The 27,211-nt window shown below is 43.5% G+C and overlaps 1 protein-coding gene across 1 annotated transcript; it reads left to right on the top strand.

Annotated features, from left to right (window-relative positions):
* Window positions 1-569: 569 nt before the first annotated feature.
* vbp1 (von Hippel-Lindau binding protein 1) lies at window positions 570-20,735 on the top strand. The gene is made up of 6 exons (XM_046328631.1): window positions 570-731; window positions 1,063-1,187; window positions 1,510-1,576; window positions 2,364-2,462; window positions 18,991-19,129; window positions 19,713-20,735. The coding sequence occupies exons 1-6, from the start codon at window positions 651-653 to the stop codon at window positions 19,787-19,789; spliced, it is 588 nt and encodes a 195-aa protein (XP_046184587.1). The 5' UTR covers window positions 570-650; the 3' UTR covers window positions 19,790-20,735.
* Window positions 20,736-27,211: the final 6,476 nt, after the last annotated feature.

Below are 27,211 nucleotides of genomic sequence, written 5' to 3'. Positions count from 1 at the left end.
TTTGTTTGTTGTTGGATGCACAAATATTCCCTAATAAAGACATTTCACTGTTGAAATTCACTGTTAAAATTAACCAACGTCCAGAGTGGTGAGTCTTACTACTGATGACCTTCCCTTTTAAATGGACATCTTGAAAATGCTTGACATGCAGAGTGGTTGTTGCCATATGATAACCAGATATCGTTACCCCGTTGATTTTTCCAGAAAGATAGAACGGAAGAACAAGCATGAGTCTCTTGTAGAATGTAAAAGCCTGCATTAAACCGTTTGGTCATAAAGTTAACAAATGATTCTTACTCCCACAAGGGGGAGACATTGTGTAGACCTTACAATAAGCGGTTATTCCCCCATAGTTAGTGTTAAAGACCAGTTTCATGTCAGCCTTTTCTCATTCAAGTGTTTGAATAAAAATCTTTACAATAAAAGGCTGCTTTTCACCTGGCAATTGCACAGAGTTCAGGCCTACCAGTTTTGTCCGAGTTAGACTCTGGCTCTCTCTCAAATGTTCAGATTTGGCCGCATTTCTTTCCCATTTTATGATCACTCTTGCACCGACAAGGACTTGTCTCAAGCTTTCAAGACCAGCAAGTCCTAAATTCGGTAACGCCCAACTTCTACGTAACGAAGGAGGGTGTTGAGTCTTTTCCAAGATGGCGACGACCATAGACAGCTGCAATGCCGTTCAGGCGACAAAGAAAAAACATCTCGGAATCCCCGAAGCAATATTTGTGGTGTGTAAAATGTGAATTATATACATTATGGCCATTATACTATATGAAATAACACTCTCGAATGTGTAATTGACGCTGTCCAGCCTCTAGGCTAGCCTGTCACGAATGTTCGCTAGCTATGTTCATTCACATCCTTTTAGGGAAATGACGCCTAGAAAGCCTATTAGGCCTAGCTAACTATCTATCGGATGTATATTGTCATCCAAATGCAATGAAACGGCCTTTCTTCAGCAATCTTGTGTGCTCACAATACGTTTACTGTGCTGTGTGAATGACTCGCTTGAAAGTTAACGCGTAACCTAGCTAGTTAACTTTATGTCAACCTTTGTAGGAGGATGTCGAGTCGTTTATGAAGCAACCAGGGAACGACACTGCAGACGCCGTCTTGAGAAAACTGGATGAGCAATACCAGAAATATAAATATATGGAGCTCAACCTGGCCCAAAAGAAACAAAGGTAACTAATATACAGCATAAGTTATTAACGGTAACTAGTAAAATGTCAAAACAGCAAAATGCTTGATTTGGTTTGCATGGCATGTTATTGTGGGATTGCACGTGTTGGACTATTCCACTCGTTCCATTGTATCAAGTTTAGCTACTATTATTCCCAGAAGAGAGGAATATGCCAAGCTACAAACTAGTGTGCTATTGTGTTGTCTTCTGAGGTGATATCATTAGCTTTATTTAGCTGATAGGATGACCCTGAGTTTTTGATGGATAAATAGGTGATAGTGTTATAGTTATGCTTCTATTGTGTTTCTCTCTGCTCTACCCAGGTTGAAAAGCCAGATCCCACAGATCAAGCAGACTTTAGAAATCCTACGACACATGCAGAAGAAGAAGGTAAACAGCATACAGTGCAGCCAGTGCACTCCTCTTATACCCTTTTCATAGACAGACAAACGTCCCACAAGTTTACCATGTCTGCTTCCCTTTTACCTACTTTTTGGTATATCTGAGTGGGGTAGGGGGTAAATAAACATGGCCAATTAAAAGCCACCTAAAGACCTAGTCATGATTCCTGCATTTTCACAGACACTGTAACCAAAATAGGGGAGGCAGGTAGCCTGGTGGTTAGAGCGTTGGACGAGTAACCGAAAGGTTGCCAGATCGAATCCCCGAGCTGACAAGGTAAAAATCTGTCGTTCTGCCCCTGAACAAGGCACTGTTCCTAGGCCGTCATTGAAAATAAGGATCTGTTCTTAACTGACTTGCCTCGTTAGATTAAGGTTTCAAAAATATTACCGGTATCAGGTCTGTAAATGGTTCTCAGAGTTTTTGCAGGTAAATACATTTCCGTTGTTTGATACCTCCCTAATTTGTAATGCAAACACCCCCCATGGTTTAACACCCTTTACCCCTCTTAATTTGCCAGTTACCCACTAATATGTGGTAAATAAGAGTGGTAAATAAGTTGCTGTTTGAAAGGGGGTCATATAAACATTGCCTTATATTCTTATAGGTAATATACTACATCTTCTGTCTGGAATGGGTATTACAGTGATTACATCCTTGCAGGACAATTTGATCACTGTAAGCTGTTGATCACTAACTGCATTAAATATCAGTGGAGTGCAACGTATGTGGTGTTGAGTTGCTTTGTTTGCTTTCCAAATCCCTCATCCTATAGGAAACCACAGACCCTATGGAGACACACTTCCTATTGGCTGACAACGTTTACTGCAAGGCTTCAGTCCCGCCCACCGACAAAGTTTGCCTGTGGTTAGGGGTGAGTACTAATTAATACATGTCGTGTTCCTAAGTAACATTGTTTGGAATTATCTGATCACTTGCTCCCTATTTATGGAGCCCACTCCTTATCCATGAGGTTAGCCCAATATTAGACCTCTGATTATTACTTAATGAGTCTAGGTCTAAGGCCATTCCATAGAGACATCGTGTGAGTTAAGTCATGGTAAAATGACAGTACCTGCTTACAGTCAATGCTTTCTTCTGGCTTTGCGCCAATACATTTCCTCCATTTCCCGTCTGCTGTAGCATGGTACCCATGTTGCGAGGCTGATTAGCTAGACAAACGGGTGTGAAACAAGAACTTGTGTACGTGCAAAGTGATGAAAACATGGACTCCATGTTTGGTTTTGATTGATGAATTGAGGCTGTTCTGAGGGCTAAAAGGGGGGGGGGGGGGGGGGTAAACTATGTTTGGTATACTCTATCTGTGTATCTACAGGCTACATTGAGGTTTTTCTTAAATTATTTTTGGCTATCTGGCATTAGTGCGTAAGCCAAAAGATTTGGTGACGTTGTAGAAGAGGATCATGGCATTACCGGCTATGTTATGTGTGATGGTTGTGAGGCGATAATAGGATTGGGCGACGTCTGAAATGACACATCGTCCCATCAACCTGTCCAAACATCGTTGATATAAGATTGTATCGTCTCTATTTTTTTGTTTTATCCGGGGCAGGGGGTGGAGTGCGTTGACTAGCAGATATCTGTGGCATTGTGTTGTGACAACTGCAGAGTTGCTTTTTATTGTCCCCAGCACAAGGTGGGCCTGTGTAATGATCATGCTGTTTAATCAGCTTCTTGATATGCCACACCTGTCAGGTTGATGAATTATCTTGGTAAAGGAGAAATGCTCACTAACGGGGATTTAAACAAATGTATGCACAATTTCAGCTCATGAAACATGGAACTGACACTTTACATGTTGTGTTTATATTTTTGTTCAGTATAATTTGGAAATGATGCACAAAAATTATTTCCCATTTTATTCGTTATTGCATTTTCTCCCCAGTCCCTAAGAAAACATTACTAAGGTCAATCTAGATTGACGTCTTTGTCCCATCGCACGATTCCTCGTGGCAAGCCGGGCGCTGGCACGTTGACTTCGGTCGGCAGTTGTAATGTGTTTCCTCCGACACATTGGTTTCAAGGTTAAGCGAACAGGGTCGTGTTTAGAACGGCGCATGGCTCTCGACCTTCGCCTCTCCCAAGTCCCATCGCTGCAACTGCCGTACGGACAAGACTGTAAGTACCAATTGGATATCACAAAATTGGTGCGAAAAAGTCCGACAGCTTATTTTCTATATTAGCGGGGTCAGGTGTGGGCCTCCATATTTTCACTTATCACAAATAGACGGGCAGTTTCAGATAGGTTATTAGTAGGGATGCATGATATATCGGAATTGGCCAATATTAGCTAAAAATGCCAACATCTGTATCAGCCAATGTCTAGTTTAACGGTGATGGGCAAAACCGATGTCAAAGCTGACGTGCATACCTATATAACGTAAGTACATGATGTAATGGCGCCACGTAAAATTTTGCGCAATACGTGCACCACAGCTTTCCTGATCCTGCTGTGCGGATCGAGCAGTCAACAAGTCGAGCAGTCATTTGAAATAGTAACAACATTTTAGCGAGACAACTCGGGCGAAATCCATTAGTCTAGATAATGGATTTAATTGCCCTTGTCAATCAACAGTTCTCTGTTGTGGGTGATGTCTGCCTTCGCCGACTGGGACTGGTCAAGCACCTGTTAACACTACCAAGTGCGCTATTTTTCCAGTGTTGCCCTACCGGAGTTACACAGTAATAGCGTCACTGCCATTAGCTTCACGACATGCATACTATGGTAAGCCGTTTGGGTCTTTGTGTGTCAAAGATACAGTAGCACTGTCAAAGCTGTACAAAAAAGTCTGCAAACAAGCAATGTGTTTACAATACCGTGTTGGTAATAAAGCATCATTTGATCGACCGCCACTTCTGGGGTAGCTAGCTTTAGATTGGTACCTAGCCTAGCACCAGTACAACCAGCCTGAAAACAATGACCTGTAGAAACTGCAGTCGTTTTAATTGTTCTTAGCAATGATTTAGGAATCCTTGTGAGTAAGTATTAGCTAGGTTGCCTCTTGTTCGCCTATTGAAATTGAACTTCAGTTCGTGAAAATAAATAGCTAGCCAGCTACTTAACCCTGTTTCCCAAAGCTAGCGTCATAAGCAGCCAGTTATAGCGTCATCTGGCTAGTGAGGCTCGACCGGACCGGGTTATATGTTGTGAAGCTAGGCACAATACGATTAGGTACAATAGTGGAATTTGCGGGTTGCCTTCAAAATAAAAGTTTGCCATTGACTGATGCAAATGAATACAAATAGTAGAATCATGCCATACTTTTATTTTGAAGGCTAACCGCAAGTCCACTGATGTGGCGAATCCTTATTGTGGCTAGCTTCACATAGATGGTCTGACCACCATTAATGAAATAAGAACTGTCTTATTTACATTTACATTTTTAGGGTTATTTTAGATGACACTTAGCTGAATTTTTAGCTAGCTAACTATATAGCTACTGAAACAGATTGTCGTTTTGGGGGAAGAACATTGAGCTAGCTAGCTTTTGTTTATGACCAGCACTGTAGGTGCGCGAGACAACTTTACCAACATTTACATTTACATTTAAGTCATTTAGCAGACGCTCTTATCCAGAGCGACTTACAAATTGGTGCATTCACCTTATGACATCCAGTGGAACAGCCACTTTACAATAGTGCATCTAAATATTTTAAGGGGGGAGGGGGTGAGAAGGATTACTTTATCCTATCCTAAGTATTCCTTAAAGAGGTGGGGTTTCAGGTGTCTCCGGAAGGTGGTGATTGACTCCGCTGTCCTGGCGTCGTGAGGGAGTTTGTTCCACCATTGGGGAGCCAGAGCAGCGAACAGTTTTGACTGGGCTGAGCGGGAACTGTACTTCCTCAGTGGTAGGGAGACGAGCAGGCCAGAGGTGGATGAACGCAGTGCCCTTATTTGGGTGTAGGGCCTGATCAGAGCCTGGAGGTACTGAGGTGCTGTTCCCCTCACAGCTCCGTAGGCAAGCACCATGGTCTTGTAGCGGATGCGAGCTTCAACTGGAAGCCAGTGGAGAGAGCGGAGGAGCGGGGTGACGTGAGAGAACTTGGGAAGGTTGAACACTAGACGGGCTGCGGCGTTCTGGATGAGTTGTAGGGGTTTAATGGCACAGGCAGGGAGCCCAGCCAACAGCGAGTTGCAGTAATCCAGACGGGAGATGACAAGTGCCTGGATTAGGACCTGCGCCGCTTCCTGTGTGAGGCAGGGTCGTAATCTGCGGATGTTGTAGAGCATGAACCTACAGGAACGGGCCACCGCCTTGATGTTAGTTGAGAACGACAGGGTGTTGTCCAGGATCACGCCAAGGTTCTTAGCGCTCTGGGAGGAGGACACAATGGAGTTGTCAACCGTGATGGCGAGATCATGGAACGGGCAGTCCTTCCCCGGGAGGAAGAGCAGCTCCGTCTTGCCAAAGTTCAGCTTGAGGTGGTGATCCGTCATCCACACTGATATGTCTGTCAGACATGCAGAGATGCGATTCGCCACCTGGTCATCAGAAGGGGGAAAGGAGAAGATTAATTGTGTGTCGTCTGCATAGCAATGATAGGAGAGACCATGTGAGGTTATGACAGAGCCAAGTGACTTGGTGTATAGCGATAATAGGAGAGGGCCTAGAACAGAGCCCTGGGGGACACCAGTGGTGAGAGCGCGTGGTGAGGAGACAGATTCTCGCCACGCCACCTGGTAGGAGCGACCTGTCAGGTAGGACGCAATCCAAGCGTGGGTCGCGCCAGAGATGCCCAACTCGGAGAGGGTGGAGAGGAGGATCTGATGGTTCACAGTATCGAAGGCAGCCGATAGGTCTAGAAGGATGAGCGCAGAGGAGAGAGAGTTAGCTTTAGCGGTGCGGAGCGCCTCCGTGATACAGAGAAGAGCAGTCTCAGTTGAATGACTAGTCTTGAAACCTGACCGATTTGGATCAAGAAGGTCATTCTGAGAGAGATAGCGGGAGAGCTGACCAAGGACGGCACGTTCAAGAGTTTTGGAGAGAAAAGAAAGAAGGGATACTGGTCTGTAGTTGTTAACATCGGAGGGATCGAGTGTAGGTTTTTTCAGAAGGGGTGCAACTCTCGCTCTCTTGAAGACGGAAGGGACGTAGCCAGCGGTCAGGGATAAGTTGATGAGCGAGGTGAGGTAAGGGAGAAGATCTCCGGAAATGGTCTGGAGAAGAGAGGAGGGGATAGGGTCGAGCGGGCAGGTTGTTGGGCGGCCGGCCGTCACAAGACGCGAGATTTCATCTGGAGAGAGAGGGGAGAAAGAGGTCAGAGCACAGGGTAGGGCAGTGTGAGCAGAACCAGCAGTGTCGTTTGACTTAGCAAACGAGGATCGGATGTCGTCGACCTTCTTTTCAAAATGGTTGACGAAGTCATCTGCAGAGAGGGAGGAGGGAGGGGGAGGAGGATTCAGGAGGGAGGAGAAGGTGGCAAAGAGCTTCCTAGGGTTAGAGGCAGATGCTTGAAATTTAGAGTGGTAGAAAGTGGTTTTAGCAGCAGAGACAGAGGAGGAAAATGTAGAGAGGAGGGAGCGAAAGGATGCCAGGTCCGCAGGGAGGCGAGTTTTCCTCCATTTCCGCTCGGCTGCCCGGAGCCCTGTTCTGTGAGCTCGCAATGAGTCGTCAAGCCACGGAGCGGGAGGGGAGGACCGAGCCGGCCTGGAAGATAGGGGACATAGAGAGTCAAAGGATGCAGAAAGGGAGGAGAGGAGGGTTGAGGAGGCAGAATCAGGAGATAGGTTGGAGAAGGTTTGAGCAGAGGGAAGAGATGATAGGATGGAAGAGGAGAGAGTAGCGGGGGAGAGAGAGCGAAGGTTGGGACGGCGCGATACCATCCGAGTAGGGGCAGTGTGGGAAGTGTTGGATGAGAGCGAGAGGGAAAAGGATACAAGGTAGTGGTCGGAGACTTGGAGGGGAGTTGCAATGAGGTTAGTGGAAGAACAGCATCTAGTAAAGATGAGGTCGAGCGTATTGCCTGCCTTGTGAGTAGGGGGGAAGGTGAGAGGGTGAGGTCAAAAGAGGAGAGGAGTGGAAAGAAGGAGGCAGAGAGGAATGAGTCAAAGGTAGACGTGGGGAGGTTAAAGTCGCCCAGAACTGTGAGAGGTGAGCCGTCCTCAGGAAAGGAGCTTATCAATGCATCAAGCTCATTGATGAACTCTCCGAGGGGACCTGGAGGGCGATAAATGATAAGGATGTTAAGCTTGAAAGGGCTGGTAACTGTGACAGCATGAAATTCAAAGGAGGCGATAGACAGATGGGTAAGGGGAGAAAGAGAGAATAACCACTTGGGAGAGATAAGGATCCCGATGCCACCACCCCGCTGACCAGAAGCTCTCGGGGTGTGCGAGAACACGTGGGCGGACGAAGAGAGAGCAGTAGGAGTAGCAGTGTTATCTGTGGTGATCCATGTTTCTGTCAGTGCCAAGAAGTCGAGGGACTGGAGGGAGGCATAGGCTGAGATGAACTCTGCCTTGTTGGCCGCAGATCGGCAGTTCCAGAGGCTACCGGAGACCTGGAACTCCACGTGGGTCGTGCGCGCTGGGACCACCAGATTAGGGTGGCAGCGGCCACGCGGTGTGGAGCGTTTGTATGGTCTGTGCAGAGAGGAGAGAACAGGGATAGACAGACACATAGTTGACAGGCTACAGAAGAGGCTACGCTAATGCAAGGAGATTGGAATAACAAGTGGACTACACGTCTCGAATGTTCAGAAAGTTAAGCTTACGTAGCAAGAATCTTATTGACTAAAATGATTAAAATGATACAGTACTGCTGAAGTAGGCTAGCTGGCAGTGGCTGCGTTGTTGACTTTGTAGGCTAGCTAGCAGAGTCTCCTACGTTAAGGACGACAAATAGCTGGCTAGCTAACCTCGGTAAATTAAGATAATCACTCTAAGACTACACGCTCTAAACTACACAATTATCTTGGATACGAAGACAGCAAAGACAACTATGTAGCTAGCTAACACTACACTAATCAAGTCGTTCAGTTGAGTGTAATAGTTTCTACAGTGCTGCGATTCGGTAGACGGTGGACGTTTGCTAGCTGGCTAGCTGCTGGGCAGATAGCAGTGTAGACTACGTTAGGACGACGAAATACGAAGTTGCAATAGAAGTGCTGACTGTTTCACTTTGTTGTCCTCTTTCTTTTCCTTTTTCTTCTGTCCTTCTTTTATCCTTATTTTGTCTTCCTTTCTTCTGTTAACTAGATATTTTTTGTTGTTATTCTTTGTAAGCTAGCTAGCTTCTTACAGGAGAGTCCCTAGCAACTGCTTAGCAACAAGTAAACAATTCTGCTAGCAATTCAACTAGCTAAGATAACTGTACAATAGCAATATGTATCGATGAGTCGTTGTGACGTATGAAATACGAGTGATGGTCTAATCAATGTGTAATAACTACGTAAAAAAATGTATGAACGCGTTAAATTATTGTGACGGTGCAGTCATATTCAGGTTCTGACTGGTCAACAAGCTTATCTGACACTTCAAAATGGGTTATTTGACACGTCAAATAGTGTTAAATAGTATATTTTTGACACACGAAGACACAAACGCCATTCCATTGAAATCCTGGTTGAGAATGAAACAACTAAACAACACAGTAAGTAAGTGAAATAAATAGGTTTTGATTATGCTTTACAGGTAATGGCGACATATGTAAATGCCAACAAAATAACTTTTTGGTCAGTGTGGTGTGTGTTTAACCTTTTATTTAACTAGGGAAGTCAGTCAGGAACAAATTATTATTTACAATGACGGCCAAATCCGGACGACGCTGGGCCAATTGTGCGCTTGTGATACAGCCTGGATTCGAACCAGGGACTGTAGCGACGCCTCTTGCACTGAGATGCAGTGCCTTAGACCGATGCGTCCGTGTGTGTGATCACTATTTAACTGCACTACAATGCTTAAAAGGCCACTAAAATGTTTAATATCGGTTATCTGTATCGTTTTTTGGGGCAAGGAAAATATCAGTATCGGACAAAAATGTAATATCGGTGCATCACTAGTTATTAACAGTTGCGGATGGACAAACAGCTGACCACTACTGTATAAACATTAATACACAATCATGGAAAACAAACACATTCTTCTGTAAAAAGATCCTCAATCAGCCTTTTGAATTGCCCAAGAGCATGGATGGGCAACTACAGTCAAACTTTTTCCCCCGCCCCAGCTAACACCCCTGACTCCAATAATCAACATCTTCAGTTTAGCATGCAATTACACTGCATATATTTATATGCAGTACCAGTCATAAGTTTGGACACCTACTCATTCAATGGTTTTTCTTTATTTTTACTCTTTTCTACATTGTAGAAGAATAGTGAAGACATCAAAACTATGAAATAACACATGGAATCATGTAGTAACAAGAAAGTGTGAAACAAATCAAAATATTTTATATTTGACCTTTTTCAAAGTAGCCACCCTTTGCCTTGATGACAACTTTGCGCACGCTTGTCATTCTCTCAACCAGCTTCACCTGGAATCATTTTCCAACCGTCTTGAAGGAGTTCACACATGCTGAGCTCTTGTTGGCTGCTTTTCCATCACTCTGCGGTCCAACTCATCCCAAACCATCTCAATTGGGTTGAGGCCGGGTGATTGGAGGCCAGGTCATCTGATGCAGCACTCCATCACTCTCCTTTTTTGTAAAAATAGCCCTTACACAGCCTGGAGGTGTGTTGGGTCATTGTCCTGTTGAAAAACATTGTAATCCCACTAAGCGCAAACCAGATGGGATGGCGTATCGCTGCAGAATGTTGTGGTAGCCATGCTTGTTAAGTGTGCTTTGATTTCTAAATAAATCAGTGTCACCAGCAAAGCACCATCACACAACCTCCTCCATGCTTCACGGTGGGAACCACACATGCGGAGATCATCCGTTCACCTACTCTGCGTCTCACAAAGACACGATGGTTGAAACCAAGAATCTCAAATTTGGAGTCATCAGATCAAAGGACAGATTTCCACCAGTCTAATGTCCATTGTTCGTGTTTCTTGGCCCAAGCAAGTCTCTTCTTCTTATTGGTGTCCTTTAGTAGTTGTTTCTTTGCAGCAATTTGACCATGAAGGCCTGATTCACGCAGTCTCCTCTGAACTGTTGATGTTGAGATTAGAGGTCGACCGATGAATATTTTTTTTACACCTTTATTTAACGAGGCAAGTCAGTTAAGAACACATTCTTATTTTCTATGACGGCATAGGAATGGTGGGTTAACTGCCTCGTTTAGGGGCAGAACGACAGATTTTCACCTTGCAACCTTACAGGTAACTAGTCCAACGCAATAACGACCTGCCTTTCTCTCGTTGCACGCCACATGGAGACTGCCTGTTACGCAAATGCAGTAAGCCATGGTAAGTTTCTAGCTAGCATGAAACTTTTCTTATAAAAAATCATCAATCATAATCACTAGTTAAGTAGACATGGTTGATGATATTACTAGATATTATCTAGCGTGTCCTGTGTTGCATATAATTTGACTGAGCATACAAGTATCTAAGTATCTGACTGAGCGGTGGTAGGCAGAAGCAGGCGCGTAAACATTCATTCAAACAGCACTTTTGTGCGTTTTGCCAGCAGCTCTTCCTTGTGCGTCAAGCATTGCGCTGTTTGACTTCAAACCTATCAACTCCCGAGATGAGGCTGGTGTGACCGAAGTGAAATGGCTGGCTAGTTAGCGCACGCTATTAGCGTTTCAAACTTCACTCGCTCTGAGCCTTGGGGTGGTTGTTTCTTTGCTCTGCATGGGTAATTCTGTTTCGATGTAGTGGCTGTTGTCGTTGTGTTGCTGGTTCGAGCCCAGGCAGGAGCGAGGAGAGGGACGGAAGCTATATACTGTTACACTGGCAATACTGAATTGCCTATAAGAACATCCAATATTCAAAGGTTAATGAAATACAAAGGGTATAGAGGGAAATAGTCCTATTATAACTACAACCTAAAACTTCTTACCTGGGAATATTGAAGACTCATGTTAAAAGGAACCACCAGCTTTCATATGTTCTCATGTTCTGAGCAAGGAACTGAAATGTTAGCTTTCTTACATAGCACATATTGCACCTTCACTTTATTCTCCAACACTGTGTTTTTGCATTATTTAAACCAAATTGAACATGTTTCATTATCTACTTGAGGCTAAATTGATTTTATTGATGTATTATATTAAGTTAAAATTAGTGTTAATTCATTATTGTTGTAATTGTCATTATTACAAATACATGTTATTTTTATTTATTTTTTAAATCTGCCGACTTAATCGGTATCGGCTTTTTTGGTCCTCCAATAATCAATATCGGTATCGGCGTTGAAAAATCATATTCGGTCGACCTCTAGTTGAGATGTGTCTGTTACTTGAACTCTGAAGCATTTATTTGGGCTCCAATTTCGGGTGCTGGTAACTCTAATGAACGTACCCTTTGTAGCAGAGGTAACTTTGGTTATTCCTTTCCTGTGGCGGTCCTAATGAGAGCCAGTTTCATCATAGCGCTTGATGGTTTTTGCGACTGCACTTGAAGAAACTTTCAAAGTAATTGACATTTTCTGGGTTGACTGACCTTCATGTCTTTTAGGAATGATGAACTTTTGTTTCTCTTTGCTTATTTGAGCTGTTCTTCTCATAATATGGACTTGGTCTTTTACCAAATAGGGCTATCTTCTGTATACCACCCCTACCTTGTCACAACACAACTGATTGGCTCAAATGCATTAAGAAGGAAATACATTCCACAAATTAACTTTTAACAAGGCACACCTGTTAATTGAAATGCATTCCAGGTGATAACCTCATGAAGCTGGTTGAGGGAATGCCAAGAGCATGCAAAGCTGTCATCAAGGCAAAGGCTTGGCTACTTTGAAGAATCTCAAATCTCACATATATTTTTATTTAACTTTTTTTTTTGGTTTCCACATGATTCCATATGTGTTATTTCATAGTTTATTATACAATGTAGAAAATAAAGAAAAACACTTGAATGAGTAGGTGTCAACTTTTGACTGGTACTGCATATATTTAAATATTTTAAATTGAATTCAAAATATTTGTTACATGGAGTCCTTTGGTTCAACCATAATGCATAATAAGCATCATCAACAGGTGGAAACATATTGGGTGTACGCTGTAGGATGAATACATTCATTTACGAGACCTGTTCACCGAAAATATAATTGGTCATAAGTAGGGCCTGAGATCAAAGTCAATATTCAGACCACTAGGGGTCAAAGGGGTCAATGTTTTTAAAAACAATATCCAGTAGGCTTCCCTCTAGTAGTAGGATCAAGGGCTGGGTGATATGGCCAAAATATCATATGTTATTTTTGACTGTATTTTATGTTTTTGATTACTATTAGTAATCACCCTGTGGTGGAATGAATCACTTTGGCCTGTATTTTATTTTATGGTGGAAACACATATATATATGTGTGTGTCATTTCAATGGGTCTTTCTCCATTCGAATGGTTTAATACTGTTCAATTCAACTTCAACCTAAAATTTCCTGCATTTCCATGAATTTCTGCATTTCCTGGGCTCATTTGAGATAATTTCCACACTGATACCATATGGGCAAAAATACTAGGCCTTATTTTAACCAAATGTTGCAATTGCGTTTAGATCAAAACACTTGGGTGAACTTTGTGTGTATATAGTAAAATACGGTACATTGCCCAGCCCTAGTAGGAACTCAATGTTACATCCTCTCCTTGGTAGAGTATCATGCTCAATGCCTGTATTTTAGGGAGGAGAAAGGATGATTAGCTTCAACAAAGTGTGTTGCTACTGGATAGTCAGTGTTCTCACCTGGTTGAGCTGAGGTGTTCAGCTATGTGTTTCAACTGTCTTTTCGTTTGACCTATGTAGGCTTTCCCACATGTGCAGGTGATGAGAGAGATTACTCCCTTTGTCTTGTTTGAGATGATACCCTCAACGGGTTTTTCGACCTGTATGTGGGTGTCTGAAGAACAATGTTTTTTTGCTATTGCTCATGAGCTATATTTGTAGTTCCCATTTGGAATGGGTGTCAAATGTCTGAATGTGCTCAGGGGGCAGGTCAGATCTCACTAAGCTATCCCCAATATTGTGACCACGCTTATAGACCACCAGTGGGGGTTCCTTGAAGAGGTGTGCAGTGTTTTGGTCTGATTGCAGAGTAAGCCAGTGCTGTTTCAGGGTTGCTTTCATTTTCTCTGAACACTGTGTACGTAGTGTACTTCGTGCAAAACTCTGTTTTTCTTCTTTGGTTTAGGCTACAAGGACAAAGCTCTAAATGCTGCAGTGATGAAAATATCTCAAAAACCAAGAAGGGAATTTCTAAAATCTAAACCAAAGAAGAAAAACAACACAAGCCAAAGTGATTTATAGGATATTTATTTTGTCCGGATATTTTCTACCTGCAGTCTGCAATGTTTTTAGTTGTTGTCTTAATGTAGGCTATTTTTCCGTAGTTGACAATGGTTTATTTTCATTTAGATTTGGATATAATTTTGCTTAACGACGTGACAATGATTTTGCTATATGAAGACATTTTAAATTTAAATGGATACTGTTCCACTAAAATGTGCATATGAAAATCATACCTGGCACACAGATTGGTAAGTTAACTTGGCATTCCACATGACTCCTCGTGTAGCCTATTACCGGCAACTTCAGGAGAGTAATGTCAGAATCTGTGAAAGCCAGCAGGAGTGGAAGGAGAATGATTGGGTCATGTTAAGGTTTTTTATTCTGTTTATCTAGATCTCTGGCTCCCTCTTGAGTTATTGTGTGTTATTTCATCAAACAGTAAGCTTAAAGCATAAGACAAGCTGAATGCATATAGTAGATTTCATTAAAACACATGGGTTGTGTGTATATATCAGAAAATACATGTTTAAAAATGTCGACCATGGCCTTCCGAGCAGCGCAGCGGGATCTTGAGTCCAATAGGGTGGTGCACAATTGGCCCAGGGTCGTCCAGATTAGGGGAGGGTTTGGCAGGGTGTGCTTTACTTGGCTCATCGCGCTTTATTGACTCCTTGTGGCAACCCGGGCGCCTGCAGGGCTGACTGCGGTAGTCAGTTAACGACACATTGGTGCCGCTGGCTTCTGGGTTGAGCTGGTGGGTGTTAAGAAGTGCAGTTTGGCGTGTCATGTTTCAGAGGATGCATGGCTCGACCCTTGCCTCCCGAGCCCGTTGGGGAGTTGCAGCGATGAGACAACGCAAAAAGGCGGTAAAATACAAATAATCTATATATGTTGACCAATTGATTGGTCGAAAGAACCGACTACTTTCGGTCGACCAAGATGTATATATATTTTTAGAAGGGGACAGCCCTAGGTCCCATGTTTCATGAGCTGAAATAAAAGATCCCAGAAATGTTACATATGCAGAAAGGGGTTATTTTGCTCACATTTTGTGCACACATGTTTACATCCCTGTTAGTGAGCATTTCTCCTTTGCTAAGGTAATCCATCCACCTGACAGGTGGAGTTGATTAAACTTCATGATCATTACTAGGGTTGCACATTTTGGGGAATATTCAGAGGTAGAAACTTTCTGTGTGAATTAATGGGAATATATTGAAATTAATATTAATACCATTTAAATGTAATGTTTTTGCATTGGATATATTTACCGTATCATATGGATACAGAAACAAAAACCTTTTACCTTAACATAAGTAGACATGGCAAATGAAATCCTTCCAATAGAATTTAAAAAAAGATTTAGTTACAAATTTAACTGTAATTAAATGAATTGACTTTTCACATGGGATGATTTCACTGAACAACAAAAGAAAGGGAACATGGAATGATCCCCAGTGATCTATTGCATCTCCCAAAAATGTTTTCAACATACATCTGTAAAATAATAGTCTAGAAACTAATGCTTAGGTTGTCTTCCTCCCTGGACCATCTCAATGTCCACGTCTTGAACATCAGACTCTGAGGCCTCATCTCCACTGTCACTTTCCAACCCTGTTGAAAAAGCCTAAAATTTGTCCAGATGCCACCAATTTTTCAATCCTTGTATTGATCAGCCTGTTGCGTGCTTTGGTGTGTGTGTTCCCAATTCAGGGATCAGTTGTGCTCTGAGGAGGCTGATGGGATTTGGAGGATGATGGAGGCAACAGGGGAAAGAGTCTCAGATCCACAAAGTCCCTTCCACCAGGTGGCTGATGAGATATGTTGGCACGGCTGCCCTATTGCATCTCCATCCCAAAGCCTTGCTTGGATGTGTACTTCACCAGACAGCCAAGAACCTTGCCCTCCACCAGGCCAAGGTGGCGAGACACGGTAGTGATGACACCATAGGCCTTGTTGAACTCTGCAGCAGATAGGATGCTCTTGCCAGCATACTTGGGGTCCAACATGTACACTGCGGTGTGTATGGGCTTCAGGCAGAGGTCTTCATGCTTTTTGATGTGTTTCAGAACTGCAGTTTCCTCTGCTTGGAGCAACAGTGAAGTGGGCAGGGCAGTACAGATTTATTCTCTTACATCTGCAAGCAGAGTCTGAACATCAGACAGGATGGCATTGTCTCCCTCAATCAATGCAATTGCTACTGATATAGGTTTCAGGCTGCTTTACCACTCTCTCCCAAAATGCATCACCCAGGAGGATCCTCTTGATTGGGCTGTCCATATCGGCAGACTGTGATATGGCCATTTCTTGGAGAGACTCCTTTCCCTTCAGGAGACTGTCAAACATGATGACAACACCACCCCAATTAATCTTCTCCTTTCCCCCTTCTGATGACCAGGTGGCGAATCGCATCTCTGCATGTCTGGCAGACATATCAGTGTGGATGACGGATCACCACCTCAAGCTGAACTTCGGCAAGACGGAGCTGCTCTTCCTCCCGGGGAAGGACTGCCCGTTCCATGATCTCGCCATCACGGTTGACAACTCCATTGTGTCCTCCTCCCAGAGCGCTAAGAACCTTGGCGTGATCCTGGACAACACCCTGTCGTTCTCAACTAACATCAAGACGGTGGCACGTTCCTGTAGGTTCATGCTCTACAACATCCGCAGAGTACGACCCTGCCTCACACAGGAAGCGGCGCAGGTCCTAATCCAGGCACTTGTCATCTCCCGTCTGGATTACTGCAACTCGCTGTTGGCTGGGCTCCCTGCCTGTGCCATTAAACCCCTACAACTCATCCAGAACGCCGCAGCCCGTCTAGTGTTCAACCTTCCCAAGTTCTCTCACGTCACCCCGCTCCTCCGCTCTCTCCACTGGCTTCCAGTTGAAGCTCGCATCCGCTACAAGACCATGGTGCTTGCCTACGGAGCTGTGAGGGGAACGGCACCTCAGTACCTCCAGGCTCTGATCAGGCCCTACACCCAAATAAGGGCACTGCGTTCATCCACCGCTGGCCTGCTTGTCTCCCTACCACTGAGGAAGTACAGTTCCCGCTCAGCCCAGTCAAAACTGTTCGCTGCTCTGGCTCCCCAATGGTGGAACAAACTCCCTCACGACGCCAGGACAGCGGAGTCAATCACCACCTTCCGGAGACACCTGAAACCCCACCTCTTTAAGGAATACTTAGGATAGGATAAAGTAATCCTTCTCACCCCCCCCCCTTAAAATATTTAGATGCACTATTGTAAAGTGGCTGTTCCACTAGATGTCATAAGGTGAATGCACCAATTTGTAAGTCGCTCTGGATAAGAGCGTCTGCTAAATGACTTAAATGTAAATGTAAATGTGTTGCTGGGCAGCTTCAATGTGGTGCTATTATTCTTCTCACTTTGCTTGGTGAGGTAGATTGCTGCTATAACTTGATGACCCTTCACATACCTAACCATTTCCTTGGCTCTCTTGTAGAGTGTATCCATAGTTTTCAGTGCCCTGATGTCCTTGAGGAGCAGATTCAATGCATGAGCAGCACAGCCAATGGGTGTGATGTGAGGGTAGAACTCCTCCACTTTAGACCAAGCAGCCTTCATGTTTGCAGCATTGTCTGTCACCAGTGCAAATACCTTCTTGATGACTGCCTTCAGCTCATCTGCAATGTAGAGACAGGCGTGTCTGTTGTCCCTTGTGTCTATGTTCTTGTAGAATACTGGTTGAGCGGTGGAGATGTAGTTAAATATTCCTTGCCCACGGACGTTCGACCACACATCAGAGATGATTGCAATACATTCTGCTTTCTCTATGATTTGCTTGACCTTCACTTGAACTCTGTTGAACACTGCATCCAGCAAATGAGTAGATAAAGCATGTTTGGTTGGAGGGGTGTATGCTAGGGGAAGAACATTCAGAAATCTCTTCCAAGACACATTGCCTGTGAGCATCAGAGGTGAACCAGTTGCATACACAGCTCTAGCAATACATTCATCAGCATTTCTCTGACTACGTTCCTCCATTGAGTCAAAAAACTTCTGATTCCAGGAGGACCATAATTTGTTGCTATCGAAAAGGTGTCGGATTCATAATTTTCACCTCGAATATAAATAGTCTTTTGTCAGAGGTTGCTTGTTGTGAGTGCTGAGGGGACTTTATGCACTTGGCCAGATGATTCGGTGTCTTTGTTGCATTCTTCACATATGATTTGGCACAGTATTTGCAAATGTATACAGCTTTTCCTTCTACATTAGTTGCAGTGAAATGTCTCCACACATCAGATAGTGCCGTGGCATTTTCCTGTAAAGATTAGAAAACAATTTGTAAAAAAAAGAACCATACAATTCCATGTACTGATAAATAATTAAGCAGTTAGATTAAACAACTCATTTTGTAAGAAATGTTTTTAAATGAAACATGTATGGAAACAAGTGAATTAACTCTCAGTTAGCAGGCTCAAGCAAGCGGAAACCCACATGGTAGCAAAAACTAACTAGCAGAAATTGTTAAGTTAGAAATGATTTTAAACACACATTGTGGAGGCTACTATTTACTAGTTAACAAAAAATCATGTATGTCATATAAAATATATTCACCCCACCCAGTATTGTAATCAAAACTTACCAGAAAGCATGTTGGCTCAGACTTTGTAGTACGGTGTTGCAATTCCATTGAATTGGGGATAGTTTAACCAAAATATGCCACAAGACCTAGAATTTCCTTGTGTATCCCACAAAAAAAGGTTAACTGTTATAAGCACTTTTTTATGAATTTAAGCAAAAATCCCCAAATTCCAGGGCTTAACTAACCATGGAAAATGTATTTCAATTGACAGATTTAGTTATGAACTGTAACTCAGTAAAATCTTTGAAACTGTTGCATTTAAATGTTTTGTTCACTATAGTTTAATCTGCTGTGTGTGCTGGGGACACACACACATACACCATTACAATGTGAAGTTGGAGGACGGCATAGAATAAAAGCAAGCACTATTGAAGTTTACTGTTTATGTTGCTCACTCACTTTTCCTCGCTTCCCTCCATCCCCTCTCCTCTACCAGGCCAATGTGATGTTGGAGTACGACATCGACGAAGCCCAGTCTCTGCTGGAGAAGAATCTGGCGACCGCATCACGCAACCTGGACTCCCTGGAAGAAGACCTGGACTTCCTGCGAGACCAGTTTACCACCACCGAAGTCAGTATCCTTCTGCTTAAATATAGGCCCAGGGACTAGCATTTAACAGGCCTGTTGTCTGGAGAAAAATCTGTGATACAATGTTTGAATTAGGGAATTGTAACTCTGGACATTGATACATAAAAGTGTCAGGTGCCCCCCCCCCCCCAGTCAAAACTGATCCTAGATCAACACTTCTAATCGTATAGACTATAGGGTTATAGGCCCAGGTTTTTGGGAGCTGAAATGTCTGCTTGTTTTCTCATTAGGACAGTTTTATGGTCTTGTAGGGCTGAGGTAATTGCTGCAGGCGTTTGACAGGTGATAGCTGTGGCAGACGGTTGTGTCAAAGCATGGAATGCAAGTCTGTGTTCAGTAGGCACGAACCAGGGGGAAACAACACATTGAAACTGAGGTACATACTTAACATTGGCAATTTGATCTTGTTCAGACTGTTGGGGTAAGTACTGTTCTTTTGATAGACTGTTAAAGATAGTGTTGGGTGCTTTAACAACTAAATTAGAGATACCGCATGGCACTCTCCTTATGAAAGTACTAGATAACTTTCATAGACTGATGTGTCATCCTTAACCCATTGCCCCTCTCAGACATGGCACGAGTCTACAACTGGGACGTAAAGAGAAGGAGCAAGGATAACCTCCTCAAATCGCTTGAGAAGTCTTAAGAAATAGGGATGTCCTCCCGCTCCTGCAACTCACCCAAACTCCATGTCTTTGTTCACATCTCTAGTCTCTACAGTACAAATCTGCATCCTGTTCCCTATATAGTGCACAACTTTTAACATCAAAAGTAGTGCACTGGATCGGGATAGGATGTCATTTGGGACTTAGGCCAAGCTTTATTCTATTGATTTGTTACTTTAAAATTATTTTTTCAAGTAAAAAAAGACAAAACAGAAGTTACTACAGCAGTTTTTTTTGTATGATGTTACTACTATTATTAAGCACTCATATTTTTTGACCGCCTGCGACTCTAGGCTTTCACTGTCCTCCCCTTTCTCCTCCTCACTCTTTTTTTGTCTTTTTCTTTGATTTTTCAATCTGTTTTTGACAATGATCTTCACTGTGTACTAGTTTGGGAACTTGGTTTGCTTTTGGAACACCCTGCGCTACTACACATAATCCTCGCTTACACATAATCCTCGCTGAGCAGGAAATGGGAGCGAGGAGGAGAAACAGAGGAGAAACAGCTCACCAGTCAAAGCGGAAACCTTCCTCTGATGTGATTTCATGAGTGTGTGATGTCAAAATGGTGCACTCTGGATTCAGAATGTTCAGACTGTTGTTCCATGCCCCCTCTTTCCTCTCCTCTGTTCTGTCCCTTACTCCCTGCATGAGTCTGAAATGGTGCCCTATTCTCTATATGGTGCAATACTTTTTACCAAAAGCCTACGGGCCTTGGTCAATAGTAGTGCACTATATATAGGGTGCCATTTTAGACAACTTCTCAGCTTTCTTGTCGCTTTTCTGCTACCACCTGCCTGTTTTGTTTATTTTATCTTCCTCCTGTCTAGTTTGCTCCTCTTTCCACTTCCTCAATGTATTTATTTGTCACGTTGTATCCATTAAGACACTTGAGTGACAAAAATAAATTACAAAAAATAAACTTTACATGGTGGTCCTGTGTGGGTGACATGAAACATGTTAGAGTGGGTGTGCGCAGACATTTTACACTCACTTCACCTCTCACAGGCCGGGTGGTAGTCTGGCTAAAGCTACAACTTAATTTGGCTGTATATTCCAGTGTTTTAGATTTGATATGAAATGTTTGATATGAGGAGACTACAGAATCTCACCTCATATCGTCACTGCAGTGTCGCTGCACAGCTATTTTCAGGTCTCTCCAGAGATATTCGATCGGGTTCAAGTCCGGGCTCTGGCTGGGCCACTCAAGGACATGCAGAGACTTATCCCAAAGCCACTCCTGCGTTGTCTTGTTGGAAAGTGGATCTTTGTCCCAGAGGTCCTGGGCACTCTGGAGCAAGTTGTCATCAATGATCTCTGTACTGTGCTCCTTTCATCTTTGCCTGCATCCTGACAAGTCTCCCAGTCCCTACCTCTGAGAAACATCCCCACAGCACGATGCTGCCACCACCATGCTTCACCGTAGGGATGGTGCCAGGTTTCCTCCAGACGTGACGCTTGGCATTCAGGCCAAATAGTTCAATTTTGGTTTCATCAGGTCAGAGAATCTTGTTTCTCATGGTCTTGAGTCTTTAGGTGCATTTTGGGAACACCTACACAATAAATATCATGTACATCTTTCTCTGAGGTATGGCTTCCATCTGTCCACTCTACCATAAAGGCCTAATTGGTGGAGTGCTGTGGAGATCATTGTCCTTCTGGAAGGTTCTCCCATCTCCACAGAGGAACTCTGGAGCTCTGTCGAAGTGGCCAAGGCCCTTCTCCACCGATTGCTCAGTTCCTAAAGCTTGCCAGGGGGCAAGTCTTGGTGGTTCCAAACTTATAGCATTTAAGAATGGAGGCCACTGTTCTTGTGGACCTTCAATGCTGCAGAAAAGTTTTAGTACCCTTCCCCAGATCTGTGCCTCGACACAATCCTGTCTCAGAGCTCTACGGACAATTCCTTTGACCTCATGGCTTGGTTTGTGGTGTGTGCCTTTCCAAATCATGTCCAACCAATTGAATTTACCACAGGTGGATTCCAATCAAGTTGTAGAAACATCTCAAGGATGATCAATGGAAACAGGAAGCACCTGAGCTAAATTGAGTCTCATAGCAAAAGGTCTGAATACTTATGTAAATACGTTTTTTTGTTGTTTTTAATCGATTTGAAAACATTTATAAAACGTTTCACTTTGTCATTATGGGGTATTGTGTGTAGATTGCTGAGGAAATTGTTCTATTTAATCGATTTTAAAATAAGGTGGAAAAAGCCAAGGGGTCTGAATACTTTGCTTAGGCACTATGTAATCATGGAAGCATCCACATTAATGTAGAAGTATGTAGTAAACATATATTCTTCACAATAAAATGTACTACAAAATGACTTAAGTTATTTACAATTTCTATTGGGCACAACACAATCTAAAACAACCAAAACTAATTGCAAATGCTGTCATTATATGAGATGGCTGCCATTATACGGCCCCTTAACCAATTGTGCTATTGTGTGCTTTTTTTCACGTTATTTGTAACTTATTTTCTACATAATGCTTCTGCCATTGTCACTGAAAAGACCTAGATATCTGGACAGCGATTACTCACCCGTACTGGAAGATTTTTTCTTTGACGAGTCGGACGTCAAGGATTTACTAAAGACACCCGACAAGGCCCTGATCCCCATCATTCGCAGTAGTAAGAGACTGAGATATCGGGGACGTAGGTCTGGGTGCCTTGTAAGGATCCAAGGGCGAGTGGGTAATCTGCCTTTACCATCGGTCCTATTAGCCAACGTACAACCATTGGATAATAAAATGGATGAACTACGAGCACGTATATCCAACCAACGGGACATGTAATAAAAACTGTACTGTCACCACCGATTTGTGGCTGAACGACGACATGAATAACATACAGCTGGCGGGTTTTGTGCATTTTCAGCAGGATAGAATAGCGGCCTCTGGTAAGACAAGGGTGGCTGTCTATGTATATTTGTAAACAACAGCTGGTGCACGAAGTCTAAGGAAGTCTTGAGGTTTTGTTCGCCTGACGTAGAGTATCTCATAAGTTGTAGACCACACTATTTACCAAGAGTTATCATCTATATTCTTCATAGCTGTCTATTTACCACCACAAACCGATGCTGGCACTAAGACCGCACTCAGTGAGCTGTATACAGTCATAAGCAAAGAGGAAAACGTTGATCCAAAAGCGGCGCTCCTGGTGGCCGGGGATTTTAATGCAGGGAAACTTAAATCCTTTTTACATAATTTCTACCAGCATATTAAATGTGCAACCAGAGGGGAAAAAACTAGACCATAATTATATCCTCCTGATTCCTGCCTACAAGCAAAAACTAAAGCAGGAAGCACCAGTGACTCGGTCAATAAAGAAAGTGGTCAGATGATGCAGATGCTAAGCTACAGGACTGTTTTGCTAGCACAGACTGGAATATGTTCCAGGATTTTTCCAATGACATTGAGGAGTACGCCGCATCAGTCACTGGCTTCAATAAGTGCATCGACGACGTCGTCCCTACAGTGACTGTACATACCCCAACCAGAAGCTATGGATTACAAGTAACATCCGCACTGAGCTAAAAGGGGGAGCTGCCTCTTTCAAGGAGTGGGACTCTAACCAGGAAGCTTAAAGAAATCCTGCTATGCCCTCCAACGAACCATCAAACAGGAAAAGCGTCAATACAGGACTAAGATTGAATTGTACTACACTGGCTCTGATGCTCGTCGGATGTGGTAGGGCTTGCAAATTATTACAAAGGGAAGCACAGCCACGAGCTGCCCAGTGACACGAGCCTACCAGACAAGCTAAATTATTTCTATGCTCACTTCGAGGCAAGTAACACTGAAACATGCATGAAAACATCAGCTGTTCTGGATGACTGTGATCACTTTCTCCGTAGCCAATGTTAGTAAGACCTTTAAACAGGTCAACGTTCACAAGGCTGCAGGGCCAGACGATTACTAGGACGTGTACTCCGAGCATGTGCTGACCAACTGGCAAGTGTCTTCACTGACATTTTCAACCTGTCCCTGACTGTGTCTGTAATACCAACATGTTTCAAGCAGACCACCGTAGTCCCTGTCCCAAGAACATGAAGGTAACCTCCCTAAATGGCTACCAACTCGCAGCACTCACCTCTGTAGCCATGAAGTTCTTTGAAAGGCTGGTCATGGCTCACATTACCATTATCCAAGAAACACTAGACCCACTCTAATTTGCATACTGCCCCAACAGATCCATAGATGATGCAATCTCTATTGCACTCCACACTGCCCGTTCCCAAATGGACAAAAGGAACACCCATGTGAGAATGCTATTCATTGACTACAGCTCCTCGTTCAACACTGTAGTCCCCACTAAGTTCATCACTAAGCTAAGGACCCTGGGACTAAACACCTCACTCTGCAACTGGATCCTGGACTTCCTGATGGGCCGCCCCCAGGTGGTAAGGGTAGGGGCACCTCAGGGGTGCGTGCTCAGTCCCCTCCTGTACTCCCTGTTCACTCATGACTGCACGGCCAGGCATGACTCCAACACCATTAAGTTTACCGATGACACAACAGAGGTAGGCCTGATCACCGATAACGATGAGACAGCCTATAGGGAGGAGGTCAGAGATCTGGCCGTGCGGTGCCAGACCAACAACTTTTCCCTCAACGGGATCAAGACAAAGGAGATGTTTGTGGACTACAGGAAAAGGACAGAGTACGCCCCCATTCTCATCGACGGGGTTGTAGTGGAGCAGGTTGAGAGCTTCAAGTTCCTTGGTGTCCACATCACCAACAAACTATCATGGTCCAAACACAGCAAGACAGTTGTGAAGAGGGCACAACAAAGCCTTTTCCCGCACAGGAGACTGGAAAGATTTGGCATGGGTCCTCAGATCCTCAAAATGTTATACAGCTGCACCATCGAGAGCATCCTGACTCGTTGCATCACTGCCTGTTATGGCAGCTGCTCGGTCTCCAACTGCAAGGTACTACAGAGGGTAGTGTGTACGGCCCAGTACATCACTGGGGCCAAGCTTCTTGCCATCCAGGACCTCTACCAGAGGAAGGTCCTAAGAATTGTCAAAAGACTCCAGCCACCCTAGTCCAGACTGTTCTCTCTGCTACTGCACGGAAGGTGGTACCAGAGCACCAAGTCTAGGTCCAAGAGGCTTCTAAACAGCTTCTACCCCAAGCCATAAGACTCCTGAACAGCTATTAAAATGGCTACCCAGACGATTTGCATTGCCCCAGACTATTATACCCAGACTATTTGCATTGCTACTCTCTGTTAATTATCTATGCATAGTCACTTTGATAACTCTACCTACATCTACATATTACCTCAAACATTTAGACTAACCGGGGCCCCCGCACATTGACTCTGTACCGGTACCTCCTGTATATAGCCTCGCTATTGTTATTTTACTGCTGCTCTTTAATTATTTGTTACTTTTAGTTTTTACTTATCTTTTTACTTTTACATATTCTTCTATTTTTCTTAACTGTGTTGTTGGTTAGGGGCTTGTAAGTAAGCATTTCACTGTAAGGTCTACCTGTTGTATTCGGCACATGACAAATAACATTTATTTGATCCAACAAGTATGTCGTCACAAGCTGGATGTAGTCATTGTGCGCTAGGAATATGGGACCAAATACTTTACTTTTGACTAAATGTAATACATACTGTATGTGAATTTGACCAAATACATATGGCATCTTCAAATGGGGGGACTAGATACATAAAGTGCTTTCATTTCTAAAACGGTAAAACATATGTAAAAAAATACCCTCCAGGTAAAAGTTGACACTCGTGCAAAACAGTTTATCTCAAATCTAAAATGTTGGAGTATAAGAGCCGAATGAAAATATGTAGCTTCACTGTCTTCAACACATTGGGGAGTGTAACTCAATATCCTTCAGACTAGGGTTGAACAACTATGATTTCAATATTGAAGGTAGGTAGTTATTTGGTCTTGTGTTATTAAAACAGGCTATTGATGAGGCAAGCTAGGTGAACATCAGCTAGCTGGGAAGCTAACTAGCTAATGTGAGCTAGCTATGTGGTTTAACCAGAGCTTCTATTATTGGTTAGAAAGATGGTTCTGTACTGAATGTATGTGATAATCATTGCTAAACAATATGAGTAGAGTAGGTAAGAGATGAAGTGAACCTATAGGAGGATAGCTCTTCACGAGGTGGATTGGGCTTGAGTTGATGGCATGCTGTTCAATACTGAGCCAAGCTGACTGACAAGTGCCGTGGATTGGTACAGGGCAATTTCGCGGTTTTGGAGTGATGCTGAGAGTCAGATTTATCACTTTAAAATGTGTGTGCAACCAATGATTGCACATTGTTAAAAGTAGTCATTGTGCATAGAGTTGTATGGTTTGTTTTACTTTGAAATCACTGGTTTTTGTTTGACACATTTTAAAGTGTAAAATCTGAGTGTCCGCATCACTCTGATATCGTGGATTTGCCCTACACCTGGGCTCAGTCCATTCCCACATCTTGTTATCACTTATTTGGCAAAATAATCAACCATAGTTTTTGATACAGCAGTGTTAAAATGCAACATTTCAACTCCAATTGAACTCTGAAATTTCCGGTCACAACTTGTGGACTTACGTGCTGCTGTGCGGGTCGTTGCCAACTTTATGGTTTTTACTTTGTAATTACCATTTTATATTTTTTCCCTCACTTGACTTTTTATTCAACTTTTTCACCCCGGATGCTTTATCTGGACATGATTCTGCACAACCTCCACCAGTCGAAGCTAAGTAGTAACATTAACATTATGCCCTCTGTACTCATAATATACAGAAGGACGATCGCCTTGTGTTGAGGATCGCCATACTTTTCTCATGGCTTCTGGACAATGCTGTAGGAATGCTCAACCGGTGTCGCTCATTCAGCCATCAAACTTTCAACCGGTTGTCCCCATGAAGCAACGAGTCAGAGGCCGAGCCTCCTTTGGTCTGTCCTCTAACCATTACGGCGCCTGAGACGCCAAAGCCCCCCACCATTAGCTCTGACAAATTGAAAACACTAGTCATTGGTGACTCCATTACCTGCAGTATTAGACTTAAAAAGAATCATCCAGCGATCATAAACTGTTCACCATCGGCAAGGCTACTGACGTTAAGGCTAATCTGAAGATGGTGCTGGATAAGGCTAAAACTGGTGAGTGTAGAGAGTATAGGGATATTGTTATCCACATTGGCACCAATGATGTTAGGATAAAACAGTCAGAGGTCACCAAGCGCAACATAGCTTCAGCGTGTAAATCAGCTAGAAAAATGTGTCGGCATCGAGTAATTGTCTCTGACCCCCTCCCAGTTATGGGGAGTGATGAGCTCTACAGCAGAGTCTCACAACTCAATCGCTGGTTGAAAAAAAATTCTGCCCCTCGCAAAATATATAATTGGCCCTCTTTCTGGGACTCACCCACAAACA

The sequence above is a fragment of the Oncorhynchus gorbuscha genome, linkage group LG25 (genome assembly GCF_021184085.1).
Source record: "Oncorhynchus gorbuscha isolate QuinsamMale2020 ecotype Even-year linkage group LG25, OgorEven_v1.0, whole genome shotgun sequence".
Classification (NCBI taxonomy): Eukaryota; Metazoa; Chordata; class Actinopteri; order Salmoniformes; family Salmonidae; genus Oncorhynchus; species Oncorhynchus gorbuscha.
Note: the sequence above shows the minus strand (reverse complement) of the source record. Positions and strands in the feature narration are given on the sequence as shown.